This window comes from Bos mutus, chromosome 3 (genome assembly GCF_027580195.1).
Source record: "Bos mutus isolate GX-2022 chromosome 3, NWIPB_WYAK_1.1, whole genome shotgun sequence".
NCBI classification, from domain to species: Eukaryota; Metazoa; Chordata; class Mammalia; order Artiodactyla; family Bovidae; genus Bos; species Bos mutus.
In genome coordinates this window covers 23,533,865-23,546,345 of record NC_091619.1, presented here as the reverse complement: position 1 = coordinate 23,546,345, position 12,481 = coordinate 23,533,865, and the positions used below count along the sequence as shown (strand labels likewise).

At 40.1% G+C, this 12,481-nt stretch overlaps 1 protein-coding gene across 5 annotated transcripts in view; it reads right to left on the bottom strand.

Annotated features, from left to right (window-relative positions):
* SPAG17 (sperm associated antigen 17) overlaps positions 1-12,481 on the bottom strand; it is a 254,867-nt gene that overhangs the window by 175,744 nt on the left and 66,642 nt on the right. For all 5 annotated transcript variants that reach the window (XR_011463620.1, XM_070367411.1, XM_070367415.1 and 2 more), the window contains 2 exons: positions 3,354-3,540; positions 1,666-1,860 (listed from right to left, as the gene is read on the bottom strand). Coding sequence is in view for 4 of the 5 variants with exons in the window: in XM_070367411.1 (XP_070223512.1) it covers positions 1,666-1,860; positions 3,354-3,540 (382 nt within the window). In the remaining variant the exon portion in view is untranslated. The remainder of the gene's footprint in view (positions 1-1,665; positions 1,861-3,353; positions 3,541-12,481) is intronic.

The window sequence follows — 12,481 nt, the reverse complement described above, 5'->3', positions numbered from 1 at the left end:
GAAATTGTTATTAAATATGAGCTTTCCCCACCCCTTTATTTTATAGTTGAAGCCTAGAAAGATAATAATAAGGTCACACATGTTGGGAGCTAACTATGGCCAATATTTCTAGCACTCCTACACTGTATCTGTAGAGGAGAAGTTTTCCTGCCAAACCACTTTTCGACCATTTTAGCATTTGTTTGATGCATAACTGCAGGTGATCCAGTTCTCCTTCCTATGTGGCTAAAAACACACTGGGTCCATGATTTCTGCTTCAGTTAACTTTAGGCCACATTGAAATGGCTACTAGCTTCTCCGGGCATTTGTACTCTGACTGTAAAATAATGGCAGTTTTCCATAAAGTTACACTTGAAAATTTGTCTGACATGTTTTGTTTTTTTCTTTTCCATCTATAACTAAATAGGTCCTACTACTAAGATCTCATTATTCTAAAGTTTCTCTTTCTGTGATTTTATTTTTATATATTAAATATTTTTTAATAGAAAGACTCTGAAACTTATGGGTTTCTCTGGTGGCTCAGATGGTAAAGAATCTACCTGTAATGCAGGAGACCTGGATTTGATCCCTGGGTAGGGAAGATCTCCTGAAGAAGGGAATGGCTAACCACTGCAGTATTCTTGCCTGGAGAATTCCATGGGCAGAGGAGTCAGCATTTTCTCATTGGGTTCAATAATAAATATTTAACGTTACAACTAGCCTTTGAGACAGGAGTAGCTGGATTTGAATTCTGACTCTTTTACTTAATAGCTGCCCCTAGACTGAAAGTCGTTTCCTGTAAAATGGAAATAATAAAACATACTTCTGAGAGTTGTCATGGAAACTACATGAATCAACACACTTAAAGCCTTCAGCATTAAGCCAAGTTCCGAGGCCTATGCCCAATAAATGGTAGCTATTATTATCAGGGTTAGCTATTTCTAACCTGGAATGGCAAATTTTTAAATGTCGTGTTATAGAAATTGGGATGTGGCTGTGTAAGTTACAAAGTCCTGTGCAAAAAATATTACTAATAAATAACATAAAAGTGAAATAGCATATGGCAAAAAGAGCATGAACTTCCAGGTCACAGAAGCTTATGCTGAATCCTAATTCTAGTACCCACACAGTAGAGTTTTGTTCCCTTCCCATAGAGGGCGTCTGGTTCAATTCCTTTAGAGGAAGACCCTGAGGCTCAGAATAGCTGAAGAGCAGTGTAGGAAGAACTTCATCCTATAGCTTCCTGGTCCAAGGCCCGGAATATACACGCCCCTTCTGATTTGTCGCAATACACCAGTAGCAAAGCCAAGCAAGAATCCAAAGTGATGACCACCCCCCAGGGCCATTTGGTGACTGTGGCTGCTGGCAGAAGAGATTCTTTACAGTTGATCCACCCAGCACATGCTTTGGGTAAAAGTTATATATCAAAATTCCTGAGAAATGGAGTTGGATAACCAACTCTATGTTCTCTGTGGCTGAACAGGGATAGAAACACAGGGTATGATTTGAATTTGCAAAATTTACAACACCTGGCTAGTGCAAGCAGCATAAACAGCAAATCAGTCTCAAAAGGATTTAATAACATATGTATCATAGGACTATGTTTTGGACAGAAAGTTGTATTTGTTCTTTAAGGACAGTGGGTAATATTCAAGGATTCGGTAAGTTGCTTAGCAGACTGCATACCTTCTGGCTGAAGAAAACTTTCCTGCTGTTGGCTAACTGCTGCCAGGTGTGTCTGCAGAGGTTCATAATTCTCTGAAGATATTTTAATCACGCTGCTTATGGGAATGCCAAGCTCCGTCATGATCGCTAATAGCTGAGGATTGTTGAAGCCCACAACTATAAAGTAATGCTGGGCACCGTCATCTGGCTCATCGTCTGTTCAAAAAATACCATAGAGAAGAGCAGCCATCATTTTAAAAGAGAACAGGTTGCACGCAGCCAGTTCAATGGCTCCATACATTATGCATGCGTTTATCATCCCCGGGGCTTGCCAAGAGCAGTGGGGTTGGCTGGAATGCAGTCCTGTTGACTGGTTTTCATTATTGCCCTTCCAGTAAGAAGGCCGTGGCCATTTTACAAAATATTAAATCACTGTTGCAAATGAGACAAAGGCATAATAGAAAGGCAAACATACAGAGGGCCTGTCGTCATGGAAAATGTGTTTGGATTTTCGTGGGGGGAAAAAAAAAGTCTAGGTTGTAATTTTTCTTGGTTCTAATCTCTTGAGCAACATCTGGCTTTACTCCTGAATTACGAGTAGCTGAAGCTTCGTGATATTTTATAAGTAGAGGTGTTTACAGGAGAGGGGAATATTGAATATGAACATACTCCCTACCAAAGCATTCTGTGTGTTTATGTCAATAGGTGTGGATGCAGAGTATGGGTTATGTAGCAACAATATTATTTATTGCATTCAATTTTAAAATATACATTGTGCACATTCCTAAAATTTTTCTCCTTGATTTAATCCTGGCTACATTGTTCTATTAGTGTTAGAACATGAATTTATATTAGAATGTTAGATTCTGAGGGGTGAGAAAAATTGTCATACATCAATACTAGATGGTGCATGAAAACATTACATCTCACAATGGTTCACTAAGATCAACTTAAAAATACAGCAACAGATGCACAAACTTTTGATCTTCAAGTAGTGATTTTTATTCAGTTACTAAAACAAATCAGTATTGATACTGCCCATGAAATCCATAATATAATTGCTCCTAAGTAAGTAGGTTTAGAGCAGAGATTATGGGAGTCAAATTGGCAAAGAATGAGAAGACCTGCCATCTTATTTAAATACAATGTGCATAACAACAGTAGCTCCATTCAGATTCACGGGAAAGGAGCAATAACTCATAGCTGTCTAAGTTGAATAGTTTTTATGTAGACAATCTAAATGAAAGAAAATTCTCATTGCTCTATCTAGGACAAACAGATAGTGGGAGAAGTTGAGGTCGGGAAGCTACATGCTCTACATGAGTCACAAATTAACTGGTCTGATTTTATTGGTATTGTATTTCATTTGTGACAATAATTACTTTTGCTTTGCCTTACAAGTGTCTCTGACTTTCTCAAAATGTTCCCAAACAGACACTAAGCTGCTTGGTAGCACAATAAGCTTGTGACTTCATCTTTTATTTGCACTGTGAAAATATGCCTATAGCAAGACACATGCTAAAGAAATATTGGCTGAAAACATAAATGAATTGCAAGTAGAAATATTTTTCTACCAAGGTGTCATGGGGAGCATGGGATTTATGGTTTTAAAAAAGGGGAAAGCCTGGGGAAGATTAAGCATAGTGATTGGAATGATTTCTCAAGTTCACAGGTCATAGGGCGAGCAGCGAAAGCAGCATCTCACTGACCAATGTATTGTTTGGTGTCATCCTCTTCCCCCCTCCTCACTAACTGGGTGGTCTTTTTCACGGCGATGTTTGCCTCTGGCTGGTCCTTTCCCTTTCCTTTGGCAACCTTGGCAGATGGGGACTTCTTCTCCTTGGGAGATTTTGCTTTCACTTTATCCTTTTCTATCTTAAATCTGTCTTCTATGACCTGGCAAGACAGAATACTTTTCATTAAACCATATAGTGAGCAGACAATGGATTTTCTACTATCAGGTAAATTAATGCTTTATCTCATGCAATCACTGCTTTACTCATTTATTCATTCTTCAGGCCAGGAGAGTGGAGATTTCAGGTTGAGTCTAAGCTGTGAGAAGGTACATCAATTCACCAAAAAGGGTGGATGCTAAGAGACTGTCATATACACATCCCTCTTGAAGGGAATTCGTCTTAAAGGAGCCAAGCTTGACCTAATAAACAGCCAACTGAGGTTGTTGGTGGTGGCTCTTGAATACATTGTGATGGCAGGGACTTAGGTTTATCATGTTGCCTAAGCTGGGGGTCTCTTTTTGTCTTACAGACATGTGGGGTTGCTAACAAAACAAAAATTTTAAATAAAAAAAATTTTTATGATAGTTTTTCCTGGTTTAAGTAGTGTGTCAACCACTTTTAACTGTTAAAGGATTCTTTTGGGAACTTAGCAAAACAAACTATTTTTGGTATGCTGCTGCTGCTGCTAAGTCGCTTCCACAGTGCTGCTTAAAAAATATGTAGATGGGATCAATGGCTGCTATCTGATATGTTCAAAGAGATCAACACAACACTTCGGTTGGCAATGCTAATTCATTATACACTGCTCTGGGGCATGCTGAGATTGTCACATACCAACTAAAGACCTAATTTTTTTTTTTAAACCATTTTTTCTTTCCAAACAATTGCTAAAACCTCTGTACATTATTTCATAATGTAATTACAATTTTCATTCATGTGTTATAAATACAAATAGACTGAGTTCATTGAAATGATGTGGTAGTATTGGATAATACAGAAGACCCAGAATATGTTTACGTTATTACATTATTTCATAATGTAATTATAATTTTCATTCATGTGTTATAAATACAAATAGACTGAGTTCATTGAAATGATGTGGTAGTATTGGATAATACAGAAGACCCAGAATATGTTTATGTTATTACATTATTTCATAATGTAATTACAATTTTCATTCATGTGTTATAAATACAAATAGACTGAGTTCATTGAAATGATGTGGTAGTATTGGATAATACAGAAGACCCAGAATATGTTTATGTTATTCACTTTCCCCATGTTCAACAAAATAGCACACAAACATAACTAAACAAACCACTGTAGCAACAGTGGGGGCTCTGTGTTTTCCTGGGTTCTTAGAAGCAAATTTGAAGAACTCTGTTCTAAGACAGTAGAGATAAGAAAGTAGAAGATATATTGTTTTGGCATCCAGCTAACAAATCTTGGCACAGGAGGGGAAAGGAGTGTCTGCCTCCTCCACACGGCTTCTGGATGTTGATGGTTCCAGAGAACCTGGTTTAGCTTTAGCACCCGGAGGCTGTGTCAGCGATGCCCATGGACTCTCCACACATGCCTAGCACTTGTGCTGCTCAGTTCAGTTCAGTTCAGTTAAGTCACTCAGTCGTGTCCGACTCTTTGCAACTCCATGACTGCAGCACGCCAGGCCTCCCTGTCCATCACAAACTCCCAGAGTTTATTCAAACTCACGTCCATTGAGTCAGTGATGCCATCCAACTATCTCATACTCTATTGTCCCCTTCTCCTCCTGCATTTAATCATTCCCAGCATCAGGGTCTTTTCAAATGAGTCAGTTGTTTGCATTAGGTGGCCAAAGTATGGGAATTTCAGCTTCAGGATCAGTCCTTCCAATGAATATTCAGGACTGATTTCCTTTAGGATGGACTGGTTGGATCTCCTTGCAGTCCAAAGGACTCTCAAGAGTCTTCTCCAACACCACAGTTCAAAAGCATCAATTCTTCTGAGCTTAGCTTTCTTTATAGTCCAGCTCTCATATCCATACATGACTACTGGAAAAACCATAGCCTTGACTAGATGGACCTTTGTTGGCAAAGTAATGTCTTTGCTTTTGAATATGCTGTCTAGGTTGGTCATAACTTTTCTTCCAAGGAGCAAGCATCTTGTAATTTCATGGCTGCAGTCACCATCTGCAGTGATTTTGGAGCCTGAGAAAATAAAGTCTGTCACTGTTTCCACTGTTTCCCCATCTATTTGCCATGAAGTGATGGAACCAGATGCCATGATCTTCGTTTTCTGAATGTTGAGCTTTAAGCCAACTTTTTCACTCTCCTCTTTCACTTTCATCAAGAGGCACTTTAGTTCTTGTTCACTTTCTGCCGTAAGTGTGGTGGCATCTGCATATCTGAGGTTATTGATACTTCTCCCGGCAATCTTAATTCCAGCTTGTTCTTCATCCAGCCCAGCATTTCTTATAATGTACTCTGCATATAAGTTAAATAAGCAAGGTGACAACATACAGGCTTGACGTACTCCTTTCCCTATTTGGAACCAGTTGTGCTAGTGGTGGGAAACTCAACCTCCCCACACCTGCTCCTCGGCACAGGGAAACACAGCGGAGGCTGGAGATGTCACTAATAGCCTTGGGTAAGGCAGCAAGGAAAGCACAAGGGAAAGTACAGAGATACGAAAAGCCTCTGCATTTCCCTCTGCACCAGATATAAAGAAAGTGAAAGTGAAAGTGAAGTCGCTCAGTCGTGTCCGACTCTTTGCGACCCCATGGACTGTAGCCTATCAGGTTCCTCTGTCCATGGGATTTTCCAGGCAAGAGTGCTGGAGTGGATTGCCATTTCCTTCTCCAGGGGATCTTCCCAACCCAGGAATCGAACCCAGGTCTCCGGCATTGCAGGCAGACGCTTTACCGTCTGAGCCACCAGAGAAGCCCATATATAAGGTGTTCCATAAAATATGGCTGGGCTCTGTTCCCTTGAGTTTCCACTCTCCTGGGGAAGAAAGAGGGGGAAAAAAAGCACATGAACAGAGAGATGTTCATGCATTTTATGAAGGATAAAACCTGATATAGTAATAGACACACAGTTCACCACTCTCTAGAAGCTAGTGCTGGAAGGCCTTTGAGGAAATGGCATTTGAGTGAGGACCTGAAGGATGAGGAGTCATCCAGGTGAGAAGTGGGGAAAAGATGAATTGTGTATGCAAAGGCCCTAAGTCATAAAGGACATGAATGTGCTCAAAGGCTTGAAAAGAAGTGAGTATAGCAGGAGGAGAGTGGGCAAGGGAGAGAGTAGCCAGAATAAGGAGGGGGAAGCAAGTCATAGGTCAGGTCATCCAGGGTTTTGGAGTAGGGGATTCACATATTTACGTCCTATTAAAAATGCAATGGTAAAGACCATAATGGTTTTAAATGGAGGCTTACTGTGAAGTTGCCACATAGGAATGCAGGAGATCAGTAAGTAAATTCTAGAAATAGTCCAGATAACACTTAATGGTAATTCAGATTAAGGTGTTGGCAGAGTGGAGAAAAGAGGACGATTTAAGATCTGTTGCGCAAGTTGAAATTACAGGGTGAAAGATTAGAGACGAGGAGTGAAGGAGGAGGCAACAACAAAGATAACGCCTAGGATTTAATTTGAGTAACAGGGTGGTTGATGGTGCCACTCACAGAGACAGGTGTTGGGATGGGAAATTGCTTTTAGTTAAGGTGGGCAGACTATTCAGAATGATCTTGTTAAATCTGAGATGCTCCTGAGATGACAAGGAAACAGTTGACTGCAATTGTACTCTTCCCAGAAGAAAAAAGATTTGACTGGAGTTACAAGTTCAGGTGTGGGTAACATAGAGATAGTAGTTAATGGCATGGGAAGAGATAAGACTCTTGGGGAAAGAGTTCTCAAGAAATATGAGAAGTGAAGCTGGGGTCATGCTGGAAACTCCAATACTTATCAGTCAGGTATAGGAGGAGATGTTGGCAAAAGATAGAAATGACTTAAAAAGTGGGAAAAAGTACAGAGTGTGCAGCTAGAGAACCAAGGAACTGAAAAGTATGGGTGGTTACAGGTGACGTCATGGGAGCAGCCTTGGTGGAGGGCGGAGGCAATGAATAGGGAGGCAGGAATAGTAGGGTGACCACTTGTGTGGACCACTGTCTCAAGGACTTTCCTTGTGAGCACTATTCACAGTAGCCAAGACACGGACACAATCTAAACGTCCATCAACAGACGAATGGATAAAGAAGATATGATATATACATATACACATATATACATACACACGATGGAATACTAGTCAGCCATATACAAGAACAAAGCTATGCCATTGTAGCAACATGGAAGTACCTAGGGATTATCATACTAAGTGAAGAAAATCAAACAGACAAGCCAAATACTATATATTACTTATATGTGGAATCTGAAATATGACACAAACGAACCTATCTATGAAACAGAAGCAGACTCACAGACATAGAGGATTGACTTGTGATTGCCAAGGGGGAGGGGCCTGGGGTGGGGATTGAGCAGGAGGTTGGGGTTAGCAGATGTAAACTAGTATATACAGAATGCATAAATAACAAGGTCCTACTGTATAGCACAGAGAACTCTATTCAATATCTTATAATAAGTCATAATGGAAAAGAATATCTTAAAATGCATATATATGTAAAACTGAATCAATTTGCTATATAGCAGATGTTAACACAGCATTGTAAATCAACTATACTCCAATAAAAAAGTAAAGCATACAACTAATCTAAATGTATTAAAAAAAAGAAGAATAAAAAGCGAAAACCCTTAAAAAAGAAGTTAGCTTGTGAAGGGAAACTGGAGCTCTGAGATTGTTCAATGGATGAGTGAGCAGGAGAGGAGTATAATATAAAGCGATGTGTGTATATATTAATATGTACATATGTAAAATCAGGAGATGTTGTGTTTGCAGGCTGATGGAATGCTCCAGCAGACAGGGAGACATTGAAGTCACTGGGGAGACTCCTTGAGGAAGCAAGGTGGGGTAAGATCAAGAGAACGTGTCAATAATTGGACTTTGATAGGAAGAAAGGCAATTTCTTAGTTTAATAAAAGGAGCAAAGCTGGGATGGGTGGCTGGGTGTGGGTACAAGGAAGAGAGGGGTCTTGATGTGTTGAGGGAATGTTTCAATGTTTTCAAGCGAAGGACGAGGCAAAGTTATCTACTCAGGACGGGCAGGTATGAGGTAGGAGGTTTCACTAGAGAAGATAATGTGAGTCATCTCAGAAAGTGGGGAAGAAAGCTCACTCTCCGCCAGTGTGGAGAGTTTATTAGAAATTTTGAGAAGGCTCATTTAAAAAGGAACCAGAGCCCAGATCAGTGGCACAGAGTCCAATTAACTCAGAGGCGTTGGTAAAACTTGTGCACGCTCTCCTAACCATGCCTCTGATCATGGTGAGTCCACTAGAGTGAAAAACTCCTGTGCAGCTCTGAGGTGGACAGCTAGGCTCATCACAGAAGAGTCCCAAGTTGGCCAACAAAATCTTCCAGAAACTTCTACAACCATCATTTCAAACAAAATCGCAGGGTGATCTTCAGAACAGAAGAAACTGTTTTGGGTTAAATTATTCTGAAGTTCACCTTCATTTCTTTCACTGACCTTTATACATGTATTAATATTCCATCATTCCAAAATCACTTTCTGAGTGTGGTGGTCATTTGTGTCTCAATAAGACCATTGTCGTTGTTTAGTCACCAAGTTGTGTCCAACTCTTCTGCAACAAAATGGACTGTAGCCTGCCAGATTCCTCTGCCCATGGGATTTCCCAGGCAAGAATATGGAGTGGGTAGCCATTTCCTTCTCCAAGGCATCTTCCCAACCCAGGGATTGAACCCAAGTCTCCTGCATTACAGGTGGATTCTTTACCATCTGAGCCACCAGGGAATGCATTCCCTTAGGAAGGCCAAACTTGATACCCTGGAGACAAGCATCTTTTAAACTTATTTCCATTAACACTGAAATGACCAGTACTGATCTCCCTCCTTTCACAAAAAAATTCTTCCTGATTTACTTCCTTAGGTAACATTTTTAAATTATGAAAATAATCATAATTGAAAAATTAGGAAAAAATTGAGGAGTTACCAAAAAAATTCACAGTTCCACCATCCAGAGAAGATGGGTAAAGAAGCTATTAATGCCTTTTTTCAAATTATGTTTTGGCGTCATTTTAATGTAATCATTACTGTCACCTCTACACAAGCTCTGCATTTTCCATTTAACAATGATGTACCTTTAATTGATAAAATATCAAACAGTATTGCTATGTAAAATATTTCTCATAGTAACTCTATACACGCTTTTCTGGTGTGCAGACACTAATTGGTAAAGAACAGAAGCAAGTGAAAACACCTGGGTCTTTCTGAGGTGTCAGAGGCAGGCAGAGAAATCCTCAGTACATTTCTGAACATGTTGTTGTTTGCCCTACTCAGTCCCCACTGCTCCCCTTGGCTGACTCTAGTGATGGTCTAATTGCTCCTCTCCTGTGTCCTGTCTGTATCTCCTTCCCTCCACACCCGAGCTGAACCATGGCAGTCCCTTTGTCCCTTTTTCTGAACAATGATTGACTACTTGCCCCCTAGGAATCTACTTTGGTCAAAAAGTTCATCCTCTTCCACCAAGCCCTAATCACAGGAAAATCACCTCCTATCTATACCTTCCCTTTCCCTTTCTTTTCTTCATTCTGAATAAGCCCCTCCCCGCTATGGGTTTATATCTTTGGATCTGAGGGCAGGAGTGGGGAGAAGTAAACCAGGTTTGCTGAGCCTACTCCTAAATCATAAGCTAAAACTTGTTTGCACCAACCTCTTCTGGCTTTCTTGCTTCTGAATAACATGACATGCATGTTCCCATTCTATGGTCATCTCCTTACAACTTGAAAAACTCAGAGGAAACCCTTGCCAATTTAAGACAAAAAATTCAGGAGGGGGGTGTATTCAATAGCCCTTCTTTCTACAATGTGAGGGGAACACAGGCTCCCCTGCATATGAAGGAGGAATCAGGTTTGTTACAGAGTACATTTTCTTTAAAATGCAGTGGTTCCAAAAGGCATCTGGATGCCTCCTATGGTGAGAAGATCTTGGACAGGCACAGAGGTCTCTTACCAGTTAAGCTATGTAGCAGATGCGGGGCTCTTGTCCTAGCAATAACCAAAAAAAGAGTCTTTGGGTTTCACATACTCAGCTGAGTATTAAATGACACCCACCTAGAATCCTTAATCTTGTTATTCTCACTTTTTAAAGGTTAAAATACAAAATTCTCCCTCTTTGGAATTGGGCAGACTAGTTATTTGACACTTCAAAAGTATTTTAGACTATATTTTATTTCTAAATGATTTCTTAATACCAAAATTCAAATACTTTTCTGGGTATTCATTCTGTTGTTTTTCACAGTAGAAGGGAGGGAAATGGTAAAAGTCAGTGGGACTGATAAATATCTATACTTCATCTTGTGTGTGCATGCTACATTGCTTTAGTCGTGTCCAACTTCTTGTGACCCTGTGGACTATAGCCCACCAGGCTCCTCTGTCCATGGGATTCTCCAGGGAAGAATACTGGAGTGGGCTGCCATGCCGTCCTCCAGCAGATCTTCCCGACCCAGGGATCAAACCCACGTCTCTTAGGTCTCCAGCATTGGCAGGCGGGTTCTTTACCACTCGTGCCACCTGGGAATACTTCATCTTACTCTTACATCTACATATTTGTGTATAATTTGTGTTCAATATATGTTCTATCATAAGATTCTCAAGGTAATATTATTAAGGATATTGATAAGAAAAGATGTCATAGAAGTTAAGTGACTAAGTCACTCCATTATCACGTGACTTCTGAGAAGCAGGATTTATCTTCAGAGTGCTACTCAATTCTCTTTCAAAACATCATTCTACGCATCTCGTAAACAATCTATTGACCACAGATGATGAGAGGACAAGACGGACTGAAAGAAATGTACGGTGTCAAATAAGTTTGAAAGAAACAGATTAAACAATATTAAAGAGATTTGTTTTCATGAAACTCCTCCATCTTTAAAAAGCGAACACAAAGTTCATTTAAACAGGGCATTATTTATGATTTCTTTTAATGGAGAACTTGGGACTAAATGGTTCTAGAACCTACTCTGGAGACACAAGGTTGTGGGAACATTTGGTGGCTCAATTAATCCATATCTATAAACCTAGGCTAGGGCTGCCCTGATAGCTCAGATGGTAAAGAATCTGCCTGCAATGCAGGAGATCTGAGTTCTATCCCTGGGTTGGGAGGATCCCTGGAGAAACAAATGGCCACCCACTCCAGTATTATTGCCTGGGAAATCCCATGGACAGAGGAGTCTGGCAGGCTATAGTTCATTGGGTCACAAAGAGTTGGACACAACCAAGCAACTAATACACATATGAACCTATACTAAGGAAATTATTCAAAATATGAAGAATTTTACAAGATAAGATTGTTCGTCATGACATTGTTTATTATGAAAGAATACAGAAATAATGGAGATGATGAACAATAAAGGAATTTTAAGTATGGTAGTCAATAGGATGTCACCTAGCCAATAACAATGGTAGGTGTGGATGCTGTGGTAATGAGAAAAAATTATGGTATATTTTAACTGAAATAAAACTGGATTAAAAACTTTTAAAATATTACAGCTGTGTAAAGAAACACATCCATAGAAAGAAACACAGCAAATATACCAAAATGTTAACATTAGTTGTAATAGGGTTGTGGCGTTATGAACATTTTGTTATTCCTTTTCTATACTTTCTATTTCTTTGCCCTCCCTGCATGCCTGCCAGACAGAAAAGACAATGCATGGGATTGAGTCAGGACCTTGCTTTCCTAGAGAACTGCTGAGGTGTAGGAAAGGTAAGCCTACAAGTGTCCTGCGTTCACTTGACCAAATGATACAATCTAGAGATTGCACAAAGTCCTGGGGTGCCATAGTGCCATCTTCAGGGTGCAATTCTTCACCCACAGAATCAGGACATAGCCATGTCTGTGTGGTGGTGGTGATGGTGGTGGTGGGTAGATCTAGGTCTGATGTCTATCTGATGTCTGTCTCCTGCAGGATCCTTTGTGATTCGGCCAAT